The sequence below is a fragment of the Notamacropus eugenii genome, chromosome 1 (genome assembly GCF_028372415.1).
Source record: "Notamacropus eugenii isolate mMacEug1 chromosome 1, mMacEug1.pri_v2, whole genome shotgun sequence".
In the NCBI taxonomy this organism is placed as follows: Eukaryota; Metazoa; Chordata; class Mammalia; order Diprotodontia; family Macropodidae; genus Notamacropus; species Notamacropus eugenii.
Genome location: NC_092872.1, coordinates 24016580 through 24035787, shown reverse-complemented (window position 1 = coordinate 24035787; position 19208 = coordinate 24016580). Strand labels below are relative to the sequence as shown.

Genomic DNA, 19208 nt, shown 5'->3' with positions numbered 1-19208 from the left:
CTTTAAAGTGCTTTGAACTTTTTTATTTTTGTCAGAAAGATATTATGCAAATCACAGCTATTATTACATTAGCATTTTAGTACATGAAACATTCAAAAGCCTGGGATCCAGTACAGTGTGTTTCCACGTGTGTGGTCTGACGAGGCTTTCCAGGAATGCGCACACACCTGGCCTCTGCAGTTGACCTGGTCCTATGACTAAACACTGCTGTATTTGGACCACCTCTTATGGACTGCAAAATGTCATTGCATCTTTCTTGGTATGTACATTTAAATAGAGTGGTGGTGGTGGTGATTACTGTCACTCAACCAATGTCATGAAATTTACATGGATTTACAGCTAGAAGATTCTTAAAGATTTCATCCGACCCTTTCATTTTATAAGAGGGGAAGCTGAGACCCAGATAAGTTAAGTGGCCTATCCAAGGTAACACAGGTAGCAAGTAGCAGAACCTGGGTGTCAGGGACTTAGTCCAACCTCCCCACCACCACTTCCCATTTTCTAGGTAAGAAAATTCAATCCTTAATTGCTGAAGTGCCTTATCACCCGTCACCTAGATGGTAATTAGCAGATCATGGTTTGAATTCACATCTTCTGATTTCAGCTCTATTTCAGCTAAGCCACTAATGCTTTAAAAATCTTTAAAGATTTTAAACTACTCACATCAAAGGAGGCTAACATGATCAAAGACTGCAAATTCTTAACAAGTCTGTGGTTGAAAAGGGACATAAACAATTTATTTTTAAAATAGGAAATGTTTGCATAGAATAAGCCTGGATTTGTTTGTCAAATCAATACTAGGACAAGACATGATGCCTTCTGAAGATAAAAAGAAAATATTTGGACAAATAGGATAAAATAATTCTTAACAAAGTGGGTCATAAACAGTTTCTACTTCTTATGCTTACAACCCATATGACCTTAGGCCACTTACTAATGACTCACTAATAACTCACTCTGTGAGCCTTGTTGGTGTTTTTAATCTATAAAATAGGAGAGTTAGACTAGATAGCACCTGAAGTTCCTTCCAGGTTTAAATCTATGATCCTATGAACTAAGGTAGCTATATTCTCTCCAGAAGGCCAAGGTTAAAATCCATTTACATCAGGAAGAATCATCTTTATGAGTTCAAATCCAAGCTCAGACATCTACTAGCTGCTGGGCAAGTCACTTAACTCTCTTTGCCTCAGGTTCTTTATCTGTAAAACAAGCCTACAGAAGAAAATGGCAAACCATTCCAGTATCTTTGCCAAGAAAATTCCAAATAGAATCACAGAGAGTTGGATACAATTGAAAAGTGACTGAGAGATGTTATTTGGGAAAGAGAGCTCTGGGAATCTTTTGTCTTGGCCTTTAAATATTAGCACTGATAACCCCAGGCACATAGTATCATTTAAGCTTGTTGACTGGTCAATTGATTAGTTTGTTGTTATTTGGGAGGACACAGATAGTCTGGTCCTAGAAGTATATCATAGAGAATTTTAAATGGAGTGGGATGAGTGAATCAGAGGCTTGGTACCAGTGAGCTCTGGGCATCTGGAGTGCAGCATGAGAGTACCATACAAATGAAAGCCAAGGTTGAGGCTTAACTAGTGGAGCATGTAAACCACATATCTAATTGGTGGCGATGGTAATACTTCAAAGAAACCATGCCTAACTTTGGTTAGGCTTCTCAATGTTGCCTGAATCCAACTTTAACCAACTCTTTCTACTCCAGATAGTGGGAAAAGGGTGGAAAGTAAGTTTTTCCTGCCTTGCTGATTCATGGAACAAAAAAGTATTCCATTTCCCTTGGCTGGAGTAAGAAATATGGCTGAAGATCAGCTTGCTGGACTGTTTTTCAAGCTTGGGTTGAAAAAAAAAGTGTAAGTCATACCAAGCCAATGAAAAGCCCAGAGCTGCCACTGGTACCACTACATCGGGGAGCAGGGTACCCTATTTTGCACTGGATTTCATGGCTTGTCATCATTAGTGTGCCTGGTAGTGGTTCTGAAATGCTTATTTATTTTCAAACTGCTTTCACTGAGGAAGTGCTGAAATGCCTAGGGTTGTGTTTCAGTGGGTCTGTTTTTGTTTAATGTCCAAACCCGTCTTTCTCTTGGAGTCTCTGAGCTAAAGCACCAATTTTGTCGGTAGGGTTTATAAAAAGTAAAGTAAAAATAACCCAAGGCTTAATCATAAATGAGATCCTATTTGGGGAGATGACAAAATGATGGGGACCTTGACTCTTAAGCCAGTGGAAGTTTTATGTAAAAGAATTGAGCTTTCTGAGCCACTCATGTCAGCAGATATAATGGCCTTCCAATTTCTATAATTTCCCACTGGAGAAAAATCTGTACAATTCTCAGAACTTACAACATTGCTATTTTAGTTAATGGCTTAGAGTAGGAGAAATAGTGCTGGACTTGTAGTCAGGTGGGTTCAAATCCCACATTTCCTAACTGTGTGACCTGAAGAAATTAACTTACCTTCTTGGGGTTTTGGTTTCCTTACCTATAAAATAAGCATAATACTACTGGTCTTACCTACCTCATAGGATTATCGTGGGGCTCAAATGAGATAATGTATGTAAGGTGCTATGTAAATGTTGAAGTGCTACATTCTTATAGTCTAGTTGTGGTGGTATAGACTAGTTTATCTTTGACCTCACTTGATGCCAAATGAATCATTGTCAGCTAATATGCCAATCCAAAGGTAATAAGACTTGGGTGAAGGACAGGGGATGAGAGAAGGTTCTGTGAGAGAGGTAGCACTAAGTTCAGCCTTGTGGAGAAAACCTGAATTAATGGAGGGAGTAAGGAGTGCATTTCAGATATGGAGGATGATATGACCAAGGAACCAACACAGAAGAAAGCAAGACAAGAACAAGGGATGGAGAAAAGTTCAGTCTGGCAGAAAGATGGAGTTACAGAGTATGGGAATGGGAATTGAACATTATTCAAATACTAATTATCCAGCTTGCGGATTATCTGGATTTAGTATTTCCTCAGTCTCTTTTCATTTATTGATCTGTTTGACCTCAGTAGGAGAATAAGCAGGAAAATTGGAGAAAAGGTGAAATTGAAATAAGAATTATGTACTTGTTAATAGTCCTGATGATAGATTTGGTGGAAGAGGAAGTTCTGCTCACTAGCATGGTATTTCTGGATTGTGAATTTCATTTTTCCATGCTCTGCCTGCCTTCCTCCCTCCCCTCCAAACACCACCATTAGCACGGGAAATTGAGCATTGGCTGTATTTTGCACATACTTGGGCTTGGGTTTTGGAAAAGGACAGACTATTCAGATGTGTGCTGCTGTAGTGGAAGGCAGCAGATAGAGCAGCAGTTAACAAAAGTTTGTTGCCAGAGCTTCTGAATAAGTTATAGAGGGAAGGTTATAACAGCTTAGTCTGGTCATCGGGTTCAGCCCAAGAAGAAAATAGCCCAGCTTGAAGTTCCACTCTTTTCTTGGCATAGTTGTCAGGGCTTACAGGGGCATTGTACCCCATGGGAAGCACAGCCATCTGAATAATAATAATACTCACAACAATTATTACAAAGTCCTTTTTTGACTCCTAATCACCCTGTGAGGTAGGAAGCTTAGAATTGGGCTTCATTTAGTATTAAATTGCAATTCGATTGAATTGTACTTGCTTTCGCAGCTGCATTGCTTTGGATTTCACAGGGTTTATCATACTGGTGTTCCCCACGTTGCTGCTCCATAAAGTCCATCTCTGATGTTGCCCCCTTCTCCCAATGGAATGAATTAGATGGTGTGTTCTTACACAGTTATTGTAAGAATGTCCTTAGGGCTGATTGGCTTGAAAAGTCAATAAAACTCTTAGGCACCACTTATATCCAGGGAAAGTTTTATCTATGGGCATTTGCCTAGAAAATGCCAAAGAAAAAATGTGATTTTTTGATAATGGATAGAATTCAACTTCATATTTCCAGTCATTTTATTAGAGAATAAGTCAATTTAGTTCAACAGAAGTTTAAGCACTTACCATCTATGATACTGGGCTGAGACGTAGGGTAAGAAGGAGCAAAAAGGACACAATTCCTACTTTCAAGGAACTTAGAATTTAGTGGGAAATATGCCAGTCACCCAAACCAGGTATGGAACCGGGTAGTATGTGACAGGGCAAAGAACCGAGCAAAGCTCTATGAAAAGTTTAATGGGAGACAGAATGCTTCCTATAACCACCGTGTCTTCTTTGCCAGCATTGTACAATAAAGCTATAGCCACCCTCCAACCCCTGACCCAACTCTCCCCAAAAATGCACCAGTGGAAGAATACCTATCCAACAGTGCCTTAATAAGAAGGGAGGAAGATTTATTTTGTTTAATTTGTTTTAAGGCCATACTCCCACATCCTTTGCTTTTCTGTGTTATGAAAAAGTTGTCTGAGGTGTGGGACTGAGATGGGTCTCTAAGCTACATAGGCAGAGTCAGCCTAAGTCTGTCTGCCATTACCACACTTAAGAAGAATGCTAAGGCTCCATGAAACTAAATTTGGTGTTTCTCATGCAAAAATGACCTTTGAAGAAATGCCTTTATTAGTTTACTTTTCTTTTGCAGGATTCCCTGTTGAAAAAAATGGGAGAAAAAACAAAGCAATGAGATTGGATGGTTCTGAATTAAGCATAAATTAGTACTGAGTACGTCAGACAATTACGCTTCTACTTCATAGGGTTTTAAATTTTTATTTAGACCTGTTTTAGTGAAGGCTTTTTCCAGTGTCATCAGTTCTGAAGAGTTCATAGTGTGTGTTTGTGTTTAGAAGAAGACTGGCATACCCCAAGAAAAAAACTATACTAAACTTTTGCTTGGCTCGATGGTCATTATCCATTTTTTTCATATATACAACAAGCATTTATTAAGTACCTCCTGTTTATGATTAATTGGGCTGGATGTTACATGTGAACACCGAAAATCTATCAAGTCTTCTTTACGGTGTTCTCCCCTTTGGCCAGAATTCAGGTGAACACGTCGAAGCTTCCATTTGATACCTTATGATCCAAAGCCCTAGCTTTTGAATCCAGATTTAAAGCAGGAAAAGGGGCCTTGGTTATCTGGGTCATTTTACTGATGAGAAAGCTGGCGATCAGAGATTATTTAATCTCTGCCCAAGGTTGTACAGGTAGCGAGTGCTAAAGTTTTAATTTGTACCCATTTCTTCAGACTCCCAATCTGGCATTTTTTCTGCTGCACCATTTGCCTCCTTCCTAAACACTAATGCCTCCCATGTCAAGCATAAAGATAATGAATGACATAGATTAGAATGGCTTTGAAGATACTACATTGGAACCACTTTCAAAATTACCACCGTCAGAAAACGGTTAAGTGTCTAGTTTTACATGTTTTACAAGGGAGAGTGGTATGGTGGATGTCTGTCTGGAGGTCAAAGGGACCCAGTTTCACAGTCTACCTTCAATACATACTAGCTGTGTGACCACAGGAAGTCACACCTTTTGGGGCAGAAAAATTATTGATCTGCAGTAGTTAGAAGCAATACTTTACAAAACTAGTATGTATGACCTTTAGGACTTAGGACATAAAATACAATGATTAATTATTAATAATATAATTATATTATATATAATTATATAGTAAAATGTCATCATTAATTAATATTTAATGATTAATAATAAAACATTTAAAAAGCTAAAATTTTCAATGTATATCACCTTTTTTGTGAAAATCCAGGGTCATTAACATGTTACATCAACTAACGTTGGCAATACAGAACAGATTTATATAATCATTTTTTGGTATGGCACCAGCTCTATCATATAATAGCAATGTGACCTTAGGTAAGGGACACCTCTCAGTATAAAATGTAAGGAGAAAGGTTGGTTCATAGGCCCAGAAGGACCTGGCTGGTTTGCAGCCAGGTATACTAGGAGTTCAGAGTAGGAGCTTCTGGATCATTCTGTTTTAACCAATTATTCTTACTAGGTACCAAGCACAATTTATTTCCACCTCCTGAAAGAATGAATGTACTAAACTCCTCCCAAAGCCTTCCTTTATGGAGGGTTCACAACTGCATTTGATATCTGCATATCCCATCAACAGCTCTGCTAGGCTCCAAATCCATGAAACACTACGCTCCTGCACCAGGTACCCCCTAATTCCCCATGTCTTCATCTTCCTCTTGTGCGTTGTCTTTAGACTATAAGTTCTTTTAGGTCAAGGACTGTCTCTTTTTCTTATTTATGTACTCAGAGCTTAGTTCAGGGCCTGGCACATAGTAAGCACTTAATAAATGTTTACAGAATTGAAATGTGTACTTTCAATTCTCCCTTTGTTTTGGCTCTAGAGCAGAGTCCTGGTTAAACCTTTCGTTAGACCTCTGATTGAGGTGGCTGTGTCCCCAGTTCAGGAGACTTATACTGATAAAATCACAGGTTGGGGGAGAAATGGAAGAATCCTAGATGACCTTAATTTTTTTTTAATTCTAGACTTAGGCACCAAATAAAATGAGCATTTCATATACAAAGAAAAATAGAAAAAAAGATTCCAAGTGCAGTCACAAATCTGCACCACAGACAGCTTGCTTCTCCCTCCAAGTATACAAGTTCAACATGTAATTTTCAAAGCTATACTACTTGTCTGTTTCCTACTGACCATAATTCTATATTATTCTATGCAATTTTGAAATGTTTCAATGACCCAATTATCTTTTGTTTTCCCTTTCTATAACTCTACCACTTGTATCTCCTCATTCACCATCACCCATCCATCGAAAGAGAAAACAAAGCATTTGTATCATATATGCATAGCCATGCAAAACACACATTCTCTATGTCTAAACATATATGTTCATTTTGAACCTTGGGTTCATCATCTCACTTTCAAGAGGTAGGTAACATATTTCTTCACTAGTCCTTAGGAATTTTGGTTGGTCATTACCTTACCAGAGTTCTCATGCCTTTTTAGGTGTTTTTCTTTGTAGTTGCTGGATGACATATTCTTTGTGTTCTACTCACTGAATCGTGCATCTGTTCATACAAGTCTTCCCAGGTTTGTCTCAGGTGATTTCTTTAAAGAATATAATGGAAAAGGACCTAGAAAATAACTTTTATTAAGAATCAATGACCAAGATCCAGGCAAAAAGACATGATACTACTTCACCGCTTGCAATCTTTGAGGGGATTTCTACTCTAGTAGGTATGAGTAATTCCATAGATTCAAGATACATACTTATTTAAAACAAAGTTTTGGATAAGTTTCCTCACGGATGGCAAAGCCATATGCAATAAGAGGTGAATTAAGAATATGAATGGAAAATGGGCTTCAGATCAAGCTACAAAGTGGCCATACATGGAAACTTCTCAGGATGGAAGGGAGTATCCAATGGGAAATGCCTAGAGGGTCAGTTTTTTAACGACACTTGCCAGTGATATTGCATGTGAAAGTCATAAGCAAATGCAAAAAGATTTCCGAGTTTCATGATAAAATGAACACCAGCTTCAAATCATGTGGCTTGTTTTGAGCTATAGGAACACGTAAAGGAGACAAATTTATTTCACAGTTGAAAATGTAAAGTTATAGAATCATGGAATCCCAGTGTTGGAAGGAACCCGAGAGGTCAGTCAGTCCAACCCACACCTGAAGAGGAGTTTCCTTAGGGAAAAAGGAATGATTCTCATGACTAAAAAAAGCACAAGCTTGACAGTCAGGAGTCTTAGATTCAAATTCTTCCATGTGGAAAAGGACAAGTCATTTCCTCTTGGCAAACTTTAGTCTGCTCATCTGTAAAATGGGGCAGCTGGACCACTTGTTCTCCAGCTGTAAATCCTGTGATTTCCTGACAGTGCAGTAAGTGACCTGGACACCCTGAAAGGGTTTAGGGGTTAAAGAAGAGATCCCTGAAATTAGCAGGTTATTTCGAGGTATGAGATAGCATCAGAGTAGATACACCAAGAACAGAGGAGCTAAGGCTTCACACAGAACACATTAGTCGCTGTTTCATGGTCACTCCATCAGGATCTTGAAGAAGAAGGATTCTTTAAGTCATTTGTTATGTCTTACTGTCAAAGAGGCAATGCACCAGAAGGTTTTGATAAAGGGGTCAACACTTTTAATACTGGCAACTGGGACAAAATGAGAGGTAAGCTCTGAAAGGTAAATAGAAAAGCCAGGTCAGACTCTTCCAGGCAGAGGGCAGTAATGTGGATCAATTTACCAGCGACACTGATGAAGCCACGTGTAATAATGAATTCAAGATCTAACTAGATGTATTTTTTGGAGCACAGGGAGCCAAGAAAAGAGGCAAAAGAAAAAAGCCTGAAGACAGGATTAAGACAAATTAAAGAGAGTGAATAATACAGTGTTGGATGGCCTTCTCCCATTCCCAAATTGTCTTCTTTTCTTAGACCTGGAACAGTTCTGAAGCATCGGGTGTTAAGTAACTTTTAGTCTGGCAATTGCATTAAAAATAGCAAAGGTTAAACTAAAGACAAGTTTCCCATGCTTACGGGTGATGTGAAACTCTTCAGAAGCCTCAACATCTGCTCTAAGAAACCTCCAGCCTGCATGCCTTTGAGCTACTGCATTTTTTGGTTTCAGAAAAAACATTCTTGCTCCTAGAGGAGGGCGTCTCAAAGCACTTTTCCCTCCTCTAGCACCAAGAGACTGAAAACAAAAACGTTCTGGTTAGTGACTGAGCATTTCCTTAAGTAGCTCCGAGCCTTGCTACAAGCCAAAGGCCACTCAAAGAAAGCTAAACTCTACACATCCCTATGAGGCATCAATGGGTGGCCCAGACAGAGTCAATTCCCTGCGGCATTAAGATCCTTGTGGATTGTGGAAGCAAAAGCATTTTTTTTTTCCTTAGAAAAGGACAGTGCCATATAAATTTCATGAATGAATAAAAAAGCATTTATTGGGGAAGCTGGGTGGCCCTGGAGTTGGGAGGTCCTGAGTTCAAATCCAGCCTCAGATATTCAGTAGCTGTGTGACCCTGGGCAAGTCATTTAACCCTGTGATTGCCTCAAAAAATAAGAGAGAGAAGCATTTTTATTTCCTTTGGTAGGTAAGTCATAGTGTTTTCCTCAAGGAGGCTATAGTCTAACAGGAAAGGCAATATTTACAGGTATCAACCATGAGTTAGAGGGTCTGGTGTTCCTGACTCCAGGCCCAGTGCTCTAACCACTGCACCACAGACTGATTTTTCCCTAAGCACAGGTCTGACCACGTCACTCTCCTACTCAATAAACTCCTGTTGATCCCTATTGCCACTGGGACAAAATACTAAAGTCTCTGGTTTTTAAAATCCTTCAATACTTGCCCCCTCCCCTTCCTTTCAAACTTCACACTCACTTATTCCTCTTCCTGCACTCCAAGGTATTAACAGAAGGTCTTCTTGCGGTTCCTTGCACACAATGCTTTATCTACGACCTCTCTGTCTTTGCAATGGCTGTGCCCAATGCCCTAGAATGCACTCCCTTCTTCACCTTTACCTTGTAGAATTCCTCACTTCTTTCCAAACTCGATTCAAATTCTACCGTGTACATGAAGCTGTTCCTGATCCCCTCAACTGTTATTGACTTTCCTTCTTAAACTGCCTTGTACTCATTTTGTATTTACTCTTGATATATATGTATCTACGTATATGTTATCTTACCTGATGAATGGTTTATCGTACCTGGGAGATGGTTTTGTTTTTATCTTCATATCCTCAGGACTTAGCACAGGGTCCAGGACGTAGTGTAGGTGCTTAATGGATGCGCAGTAAGTGCAATAAATAATTTTAAATGTACAAACATGATCAGTTTGGTTCAACGTAAAAAGAATTTTCCTGCAAGTGTTTTTCAAATGTGGAATAAGCTGCCTCAGGGTTAATGAGTTTTCCTTCACTGAAGCTATTTTTTAAAAAATGAGTGGAATTTAGATGATTCTTTATTGGGGAAAGTCCTAGTGAAGTCACCTCCTCAGGTCTATGTGTATGTACCTGCTTGTCAGCACATTGTCTCCCTTCCTCCCCTGCTCCCGTTCTGGACTGACAGCAGCAGGCTTACAGGGACAGAAACTGAAGGAATGTATAAGGAATATGTATAACATAGATAATACATGATAATATAAGGCAAGAGCTAAAGGGTCAAGGGAGTAGATCAGACTGGAGTGATGTGGTGAAGGAAATCACCAGCCAAAGAGAAAGTCAACCTCAGGAGGCAATCTTCATACGTTGTGAAGACCTCCTCCCCAGATGGCCAGTCCACCCTCTGTGTACAGCGTTCAAGAACCTGGGCTCCGCAGCCACCTTAACTTTCCTTGACAGTTTCATTGGTTATTTAGTATTTTACTTTCTTCATTCTCCCACAGAATAGCTGGCATCAGCTCTTTGGTTGGCAAGTAGGAAACTGTGCCAAGCTAAGATGGTAGTCATTCACAGGGATAATTCAAACTATTGTCTGAAGTGGAGCTAGGTAGGGCAACCTTCCCACTCCAGTTCTGAACAGGAAGAGGAGAAGGAATTGCTAGAGGCTCAGGTGACTGTTTGAGAGTCAGTGGGATAGACTTGGAAGGACTCTGGACTCAGGGGTGAAATCCAAGGGCTAGCTTTGCCACTTAGAGCCTTTCTGTGCCTCAGTGTCCTCATCTGTAAAATGGGCATAAGTAAGACTAGCTCTGTCAAAAAGACAGATGTGAGGAAGGTGAATTAAGACATCATGGAAAGGTGAGTTATTATTACGCCCTCTTTCCAATAAAAAAGTAGTCAATGTTACAATCTATAGTGCCCCTATACAATCTATACTTAGCCCCTGAGAAAACTGAGAAACAGATCAGAAATGTGATCTCTTCCTCACTCTATTTCCTAGCACTTTCATTTACTTATTACAAACTTATTTATATTAGGTATTATATTTAGGAAGAAAGGGAATGTTAAACTCTTATTATGTACCGGGCCCTATGCTAAGAATTTTACAAACTCATTTGATTCTCCGAACAACCCTAAGAAATAGGTGCTATTGTTATCCCCAATTTACAGTTGAGGAAATTGAGGCAAACAGAGGTGAAGTGATTTGCCCAGGGTCACAGAGCTAGTATCGGAGGCTGGATTTGAATTTAGGTGTTCCTGACTTCAGGCTCAGTGTTCTAACCACTGCACTGCCTTGCTGTCCCTTTACAGAGATAGCATAGTGTAATGTGGGGCATCTAGGTAGCACAGTGGATAGAGCACTGGTGAGGCACTGAGGTAAACAGAGGTTAAGTGACAACTTGTTCAGGGTTACACAACGAGTAAGCGTCTGAGCCTAGATATGAACTTAGAACTCCCTTTTTCACCTTTACCTTGTAGAATTCCTCACTTCCTTCCAAACTCAAGCCGTTCCTGAGCCTCTCAACTGTTATTGACCTTCCTCTTTAAATTACCTTGTACTTATTTTGCATTTATTCTTGATATTCTTCCCTATGTACACATTATCTCACATGGTAACAGCTGAGAAGCTGGGCTCCTGCGATGGCAGACATGGGCAATGTTAATGCTACCCTACTCTATTTTCTGGTTGAATGTACTTCCAAAGAGATAGCACATATAACACAAACTTTAGCCCCTTATATTAAACTGAAACAAACATAATGGAACATCCTTTAAGTTATTGTTTGCAATGCACACTGGCACACTCTACCTCTCAGTGTCTTGCTCCCACCCCCTTTGCCCAACCTTCCATCCCCCTTTCTCCTCTGATTCCACAAATTCCATCACAAAACCCCACAAAATCTTTCTGGTTTTGCTTGGAAAGTAGCATAGTCTTTCTACGCCTTTGCATCTGAAGTAGAAATATATCAGGTCTGTAACCAAAATATCAGCTGAGAGCTGAGCTACCAATAAATTAAAATCCTGCCTTGTAGGGACTGTATTAATGGAACAGACATAACCAAAAGTAGACAGAAAATTTTGTTTCCAGACTTTTCTCTCCCCCGCCAGATGGTAGTGAGAGAATGAAGTTACCATAGACTTCAGCTCCCTTTCTTTTGTTTTCTGGAGACCCTGGAGTGTGAACTCTCAGGGAAACTTCAATTCAGCTGGCAGCCTCCAAAGCTGTGATTTTCGCTGTAGCAAAACCATTCTCTTAGGCCCTGATGTGAGCAAATAATTTTGCTATTCTGTTTGCAACTGAAAATAACATTTCCTATACTTTTTCTGTTGTTGTTCAATCATTTGTCGGTCACGTCCAATTCTTTGTGACCCCCTTTGGGGTTTTCTTGGCAGAGATACCAGAGTGGTTTGCCATTTCCTTCTCCAGCTCATTTTACACATGAGGAAACTGAGGCAAACAGGACTAAGTGACTTGCCCAGAGTCACACAGCTAGGAAGTTTTTGAGGCCAGATTTTTTTGAGACCTTCCTGACTCCAAGTCTAGTGCTCTGAGCACTATACATGAAGAATTCTCTCCATATATAGTCCCCCACAAAGTCATATAAATAATTAGATTTAGGGGAAAAGAAAAAAATAGATTTAAACTGGAAGAGTGCTGAAGCACACCCATATTTTAATTCATATTGCTATGCCAAATAACTGTCAAGCGTTTATTGTATTCAAGCACTGGACCAGACAGAACATAAAGACAAAAATGTGAAAAAGCACCTCCCTTCAAGGATCTTACATTCTACTAGGGAATAAAACATGAGGAAATGAATGAATACAAGCTAATTTGAGGACAGAGAAAAGCGCAAAGAAGGAAGGCTTTCCAGAAGGCCATCAGGAAGAAATACCTAAACTAATCCTTGAAAGAGAAACGTAAGATGAAGAGGTGAGGAGGGCCTGAGGTAGTTAGGGGTTGTGTGCATAGAGAGAAGGAAGTGGATGGGAACGATGATATGGAGGAGACAGAATTGACAAACTTGGCAGTTGATTGGAGATGGGACTTTTATATGATCACTGGCCACAGAGTAGAAAGAACACTAGACTTGCAGCCAAGAATCCTGGCTTCTAATTCTGGTTCTGTCCACAAAGCATTAGTGGGAAAGTACTGGACTTCTGATCTAGGGGATGTGGGTTTGAATGACATCCTTGATCACTCTAAGCTGTGTAACTATGGGCAAGTCACATAATCTGTCTGAAACTTGTTTTACTCATCTGTAAAATGGGAGTAACAGTACCGATACCACTTACTGTACAGTGTGGTAAGGAAAGTGTTCTGCAAATTGCATAAATGTCATAAATTATAGGATAATTTATATTATATATTATATGCATGATACATATGAATGTTATATTGCATAATTATATATGTGCAAATTATTAACACTATCCTTATTATAAGCTATATGAAAAGGGCAAATCACTTCAACTCTCTGGGCTCCATTTCCTTAGCTATAAAAATAACTGGTGATACCCTGTCTGGCTCTCTGACTTTATTCTAATGTGATAATGCCTTGCGTTCTCTAAATCATCACAAACATTATAATTCAATTAGGATAAATAACAGAGATAAGGTTAGGGATGGGACATGTGATTTCTTTCATAAGGGGAGCTCCCAATGAAGAAATTCCTTCTACTAATGCAGACTGGCACCTTCTCTGGAATGTATAATCTTAAAATATGCCATAGCAAAATGGGAGTTTACAAGACTTGCCCAAGGTTGCATAGTTAGGATGCATCAGAGGTCTTCCTAATCACCTCTACCCTCAAGAACCAGGAGAAACATGTTACAGAGAGATAAATTTAGACTCTATGTTAATAATAAAAAAAAAACCTTGCTAACAATTTGGGGTCTTCTAAAATAGAAAAGGCTCCCTCACAATGTTGTAAGATTCTTATCACTGATGTTTGGTAAGTGGAAGCTAGAGAGCAGAGGGAATTCCCACTCAGTTATTATGTGTTACCTGGATGAGACAAAGTGACCTCAAAGGTTCCGTTCTGCGCTAAGATTCCATGATATGATACATTCAAGTTCTATCTGCACCACAGATTGTATAACCGAACTACCAATATTCGGGTCTATTTTTGAGTGGTGACAAGTTCTAGGGCTTTTTCCTTTTCAGCCCGTTAGCCTCCATACTGCTCTCTCATGCAGGATCATATCTTTAGAGTTGGAAGAGATCTCAGAGAACATATACTTAAACCCCGTCCCCCACCCTCATCTCCCCATGTACATGTAATATAACCATAACTTTGATCGTGATCCACCGAAATTCTTAGCTCAGCTTTCCGGCTAAGAATTTTAATCTTTCAAGTTCCAAAAGCAGGTGCCAAGTAGGCATTCATACCAATGACTGCACAAGAATATGCAATTTCTATGTATATAGGGATCACAAAACAGACCCTGAATAATTTTATTTATAAGAGAATTGCTTTTCAATTATAAACAAATAAAAATTAACCACAGTACTAAATGAAGAAAGTAAAGCCAGCTTACAAAAATAATAAATTGCCATTAACATAAATGTGTTTATTTTGTCTTATTTCAGAGATGTAATTTCTCCTTCATCTTGGACTAGTCAGTCAAAAGAGGTATTGACTTTCTTCACAGAGATCCCAACTGTCATTCTTCTGACAGAACTTTAACAGCTTCCACAGTATTGGCTATTCTTGTCTATACTCTACTTTTTATTAAGTTAGACAGCATTAAATTAACTGAATCAGAGGTGTACATTTTCTGGTAAAGTCAACTCATAAAAAAAAATCTCTATCTCTCTCTCTCTCTCTCTCTCTCTCTCTCTCTCTCTCTCTCTCTCTCTCTCTCTCTCTCTCTCCCCCTCTCCCTCTCCCTCTCCCTCTCCCTCTCCCTCTCCCTCTCCCTCTCCCCCTCCTCCTCCCCCTCTCCCTCCCTCTCCCTCTCTCTCCCCTCCACTTCTTTCTCTTTCTCTCTCTCCCTCTCCCTTACCCTCTTCCTCCCTCTTTCCCTCCCTCTGAGCTAAAGTTTCCAAAAATCTTTCATTACCATCATCACCAATATGTACTTCTTAAGGTAAAGGACTGTGGCTTTTTTTCCCTCATTTCTGTCCACAATGCTCAGTATAAAGTAGGGTATATGGTAGGTGCTTAATAAATTTGTTGAATTTAATTAAATTGCACACTAGTAGAATATTTATGAGGGAGAGGGCGAAGGAGAAAGAAAAAGAGAAGGAAGAGAGAGAGAGAGAGAGAGAGAGAGAGAGAGAGAGAGAGAGAGAGAGAGAGAAATCTACATGAGTTGACTTTACCAGCTTACTTGGGTGTTCAAAATCATTGATCTTTACTTTCCTGGACTTATAGCCAATGGTTCCTAGAAATGCCATCAGCTGAACAGGAGAGATGAACAGATAGTCAACAATTAACTTTGTGAATTCTGAAGCTGCGATAACTGGCCTGTAGAACTGTTTATCCATATGTATCTAAATTTCGGATCATAGTTCTAGAGCTGGACAGGATCTCAGAGATGATCTAGTCCAGTCCCTGTTTTAGCCCAACTACCTGGTTGAAATACATGCCGATAGAGAACACAGGCACATAGATTTAGAGAAATTCTTTATCTCAGGGGCCATTTAGCCTTAACCCCCTCATTTTACAGATGTCTAAGGGAAGTTATTTTCCCAGTGACACAGATAGTAAGTATCAGAGGCAAGATTTTAATCCAGATCCCTTCACTCCAGAGTCAGCATTCTTTCTGCTGTACTGTCATGCCTACCAGGGAGACCAAGTTTGTAATTTTTCTGAATTTTTAGATTTATTTGCAACCATCAGCCCCACAGGGTATGTACAATGTGCTGAAGCACGATTAGTGATGAATTCCTACTGAATTAATCACCAAACTGCAAAGGCACACAAGGGCCCTGTGTCTTTTTTAGGGCCTACTATAATCCCAACAGCCAAAGTGTAAGAAATCCTTGGTTTCCCCATTTCAACAAGATGGGTCTGTCTCTGTTATTAAAGTTGGCTCACTGTAGCAAGAATGCCAGGAAAAGAAACCAGAAACCTGACCAGACCTGCATTTTTTTTCTATTGCTTCCAGAATTCTTCTGCAACCAGATGATTCCTTACAGATCCTAGCACCTGTTGAAGCTGATGTGGGTTTCTACACTTGCAATGCCACAAACACCCTGGGATCCGACTCAGTCTCCATTGCTGTCACTTTAGCAGGTAACACAAAGATCTTTGTCAACATATACCAAGCATGGTCTAGTAGGTGACAGGTCATCACTCTCCACATCTTCACCGCATCTCTCCCTCTCTCTCTCTCTCATACTTGTTAACCAAAATTCATAATTTTCCTTTTTTAATTTTTAAAATGTTAGTCTTTTTCTATTATACTCTAGGCAGACTGCTGGCTCTTTTACTTTAGCATTGAATTTATAGGCATAAATATTATATTGGCATGCAATTTAATTAAATTCAACAAATGTATTAAGCACCTACTGTATACCCTATTTTATAATAAGTATTTTCAACAGAGATGAGAAAAAAAAAGTCACAGCCCTTTACTTTAAGAAGCTTACAATTTCATAGGGATGATATAACGTATAAAAAAATTAGATGTAGAGCAAATTGTGATGGGACAAAGAAGGACATTACAGGGTACTTTAAGAAAATTGGAGATGGGATAGATCAGTTCTCACTTAAAAACTCAGGGAAGGCTTCACGGAGGAAGTGGTAGGTAAGCTGACTCTTGTTCTTAGAAAAGGTCCAGCCACAGAGGTGCTGAGGATGTAGAAGCTGATTCTCATGAATTCACCAAAGCCCAAAGTACAACGTGAGGCTGGGGAAGGCCTAGTCTCTGGAATATAGACTATTAAGGGAGTATATGAAATGAGGCTGGAAAGGCAAGTTGGAAACAGTTTTGGCTGGCCTAAGAGTTTATATATTTATCCTATGGCCCAGAGGAATCCCCTGGAACTTTCAAGGACAGGAGTAACATGGTTAGAACGGTTAGTTTGTCAGCTTTGTGAAAGCTGGATGGAAGGGGGAAAAGGATAACCAATTGGAAGGCTATTACAAAAGGTCTATGTGAGAAGTGACAAAGGCCTAAGCTGCAGCAACAGCAGCATAGGTAGGTAGGAAGGAAAATAGATGATAAAGTTGTTGTGATGGATTTGGTTACTTATTAGGTGTTGGAAGTAAGGGACGGGGGGAGTCAAAGATGACTAGATTTTGAGCCTGAGTAACTGAGTGACAGTGGTCTAATTAACAGAAATAAAATGACAAGTTCGGTTTGGGACACGTTGAGCTTGAAGTTCTGGCAGGGTACACAGGCAGAGAAGAGTATAGCCCAGGAAACATCTCCAACTTTATGCCAGTATTGATGGAAGTTTCTTTCTAAATACAGAATTTTAGGGAAAAAAAATCTGATCGTCTAAAGCAACTGCCCCATTTTATGGATAATACCACTGAGGCCTGAAGTGACTTCTACCCTGGCAGAATTAGAACTTAACACATTGTAGAGAAGCAGTGTGGTGTAATCTGAAAAGCACTGGACCCAGAGTCAGGAAGAGAGCCAGACAGGTATTCTAGCTCTGACAGTTACCACTCGTGTGACCTTGGACAAGTAATTGTTTTCACCTCTATGAAATGGAGATAATAACACATTGCTTACTTGAGTTGTTGAGAAAAGTGTTTTTGTAAATGTTAAAGTGTTATATAAACATGTTACTTGTACTATTATTACCTCCCTGATCTTTTGATTCCCAGGTCAACATTCCCTCTACTATAATTCTCTGCTCAAGGTCACATAGGTAATAAGTAAATGCCAGTCATAGTTTGAACTCAGGTCCTCTGGCTCCAAGTCCAGGATTCTTTCTTTTAAAAACTAAAATGAAATTCTTTCCTCCACACTATGCTACCACATATTCAAACAATCACATGCTCTTGCCTTGTATCTGTTTAATGTCAGAATTTCTATCCTGGCAGCCTAGTGACTGTATGAGGAATGGAAACTTCACCGCTGGCTTCACCAGGATCATGGAGTTCAATGATCATTGAGCTAAGCAGTGAAGCCCCAGGGTAGATTAATGTCAGATTTTTTAATGCATTTTTTGTGGATATAAGATTTGCCTTTCCTTAATTTCTTCCAGTTAGCAATCTTTATGCATCTCTCCGTACTGGATCCAGATGCTTTCTTCCGTTCTGGTTACATGATTCTTCCCCTTACCTGCTAAAAGGCAAAGGCACTGTTGACATTCCTCCAGTCACTGGCAAATAATGGCTCCTTGAAGATTAACTTTCTCCTTTATGTTTATCCAGTTATGGTTCAGCTCCATAGCAGACTAAATATCCTCTGTTTACCAGAATTTAATACAATTATTGGAAACCTGTCTGAAATAAAGCAAGCGAATGATAGTGTCAGGTTTACCTTCATTTCTTTGAAGAAAACTTATTGGAGAATCCCAGCAGCTTCAGAGCTGCAGAGGAGGGACGAAGAAGTCAGAGGGGACCCTAGGGAGAGTCGTAGAAAGAGACTGAGTAATAAGGTATGATCACAAATGCTGCAAATGAGACCCCAGAGAAAGGGGATGCTTCCAACTTCTTAGGGATGTAAATCAGTTTTTGAATGGAAGATGTCAGTTTATAGGAGTAAAGCACAAGCTACCCAGCAGGCTTTCGTTCTATAAACTAAGTCAAAGAATGCCTGGGCTACTTGGACTTCAGAACTTTAAAATGACCTTACAGATCACACCATATGTAATAGCTCTTTGTGTACATGATGCAATGTAAACTCTTGGATGGTAGAAGTTGACTGTTTTTTTCTTGATATCCCAGCACCTAGCATGGCGCCTGCCACATGGTAGATGCTTAAAATGCTTCTTTTCCTCCTACTACATTTGTAAGTTCTTTAAGTCTTTACCTTACCTTAAAAAATCGATTTCAAAGTACAAGGTGAGGAAGATGACATTTGCACCAGAGTACAAATGGTTAGAAAGGGAATTGTCTGGGGGGAAAAGATGGGAGTTTTAATGTATTACAAGCTCGATATGAGTCAGTGATGGCAAAGATTAGGCTTCGTTGAGAGGCATGATGTCTAGGAATAGGGAAGTGACAGTGCCACTGTATTCTTGCCTCGTCAGGTAATATCTGGAGTATGATCTTCAGCACTGGGTGCCACATGGATAAACTAGAAAGCGTTCAGAAGAAATATAAACCCATAGTTTAATGTAATAGCATAAATAAATTAAGGGAAAACTTTCCAGTGTGCACATATGAAGCTGGAAATACAACTTTAAGAGTCCCCTTAGCTAGGCAGATTAAGTTCTCAGCCAAGCTGCTTAGGAAGGTTCAGGAATTGATTGGTCTGGGCAAGATTTG

General features: G+C 39.6%; 1 protein-coding gene across 6 annotated transcripts in view; it reads left to right on the top strand.

Annotated features, from left to right (window-relative positions):
* Window positions 1–19208, top strand: part of ADAMTSL1 (ADAMTS like 1) — a 1091970-nt gene that overhangs the window by 1005150 nt on the left and 67612 nt on the right. For all 6 annotated transcript variants that reach the window (XM_072655697.1, XM_072655722.1, XM_072655679.1 and 3 more), the window contains one exon: window positions 15925–16052. In XM_072655697.1, the coding sequence (XP_072511798.1) occupies window positions 15925–16052 (128 nt within the window). The remainder of the gene's footprint in view (window positions 1–15924; window positions 16053–19208) is intronic.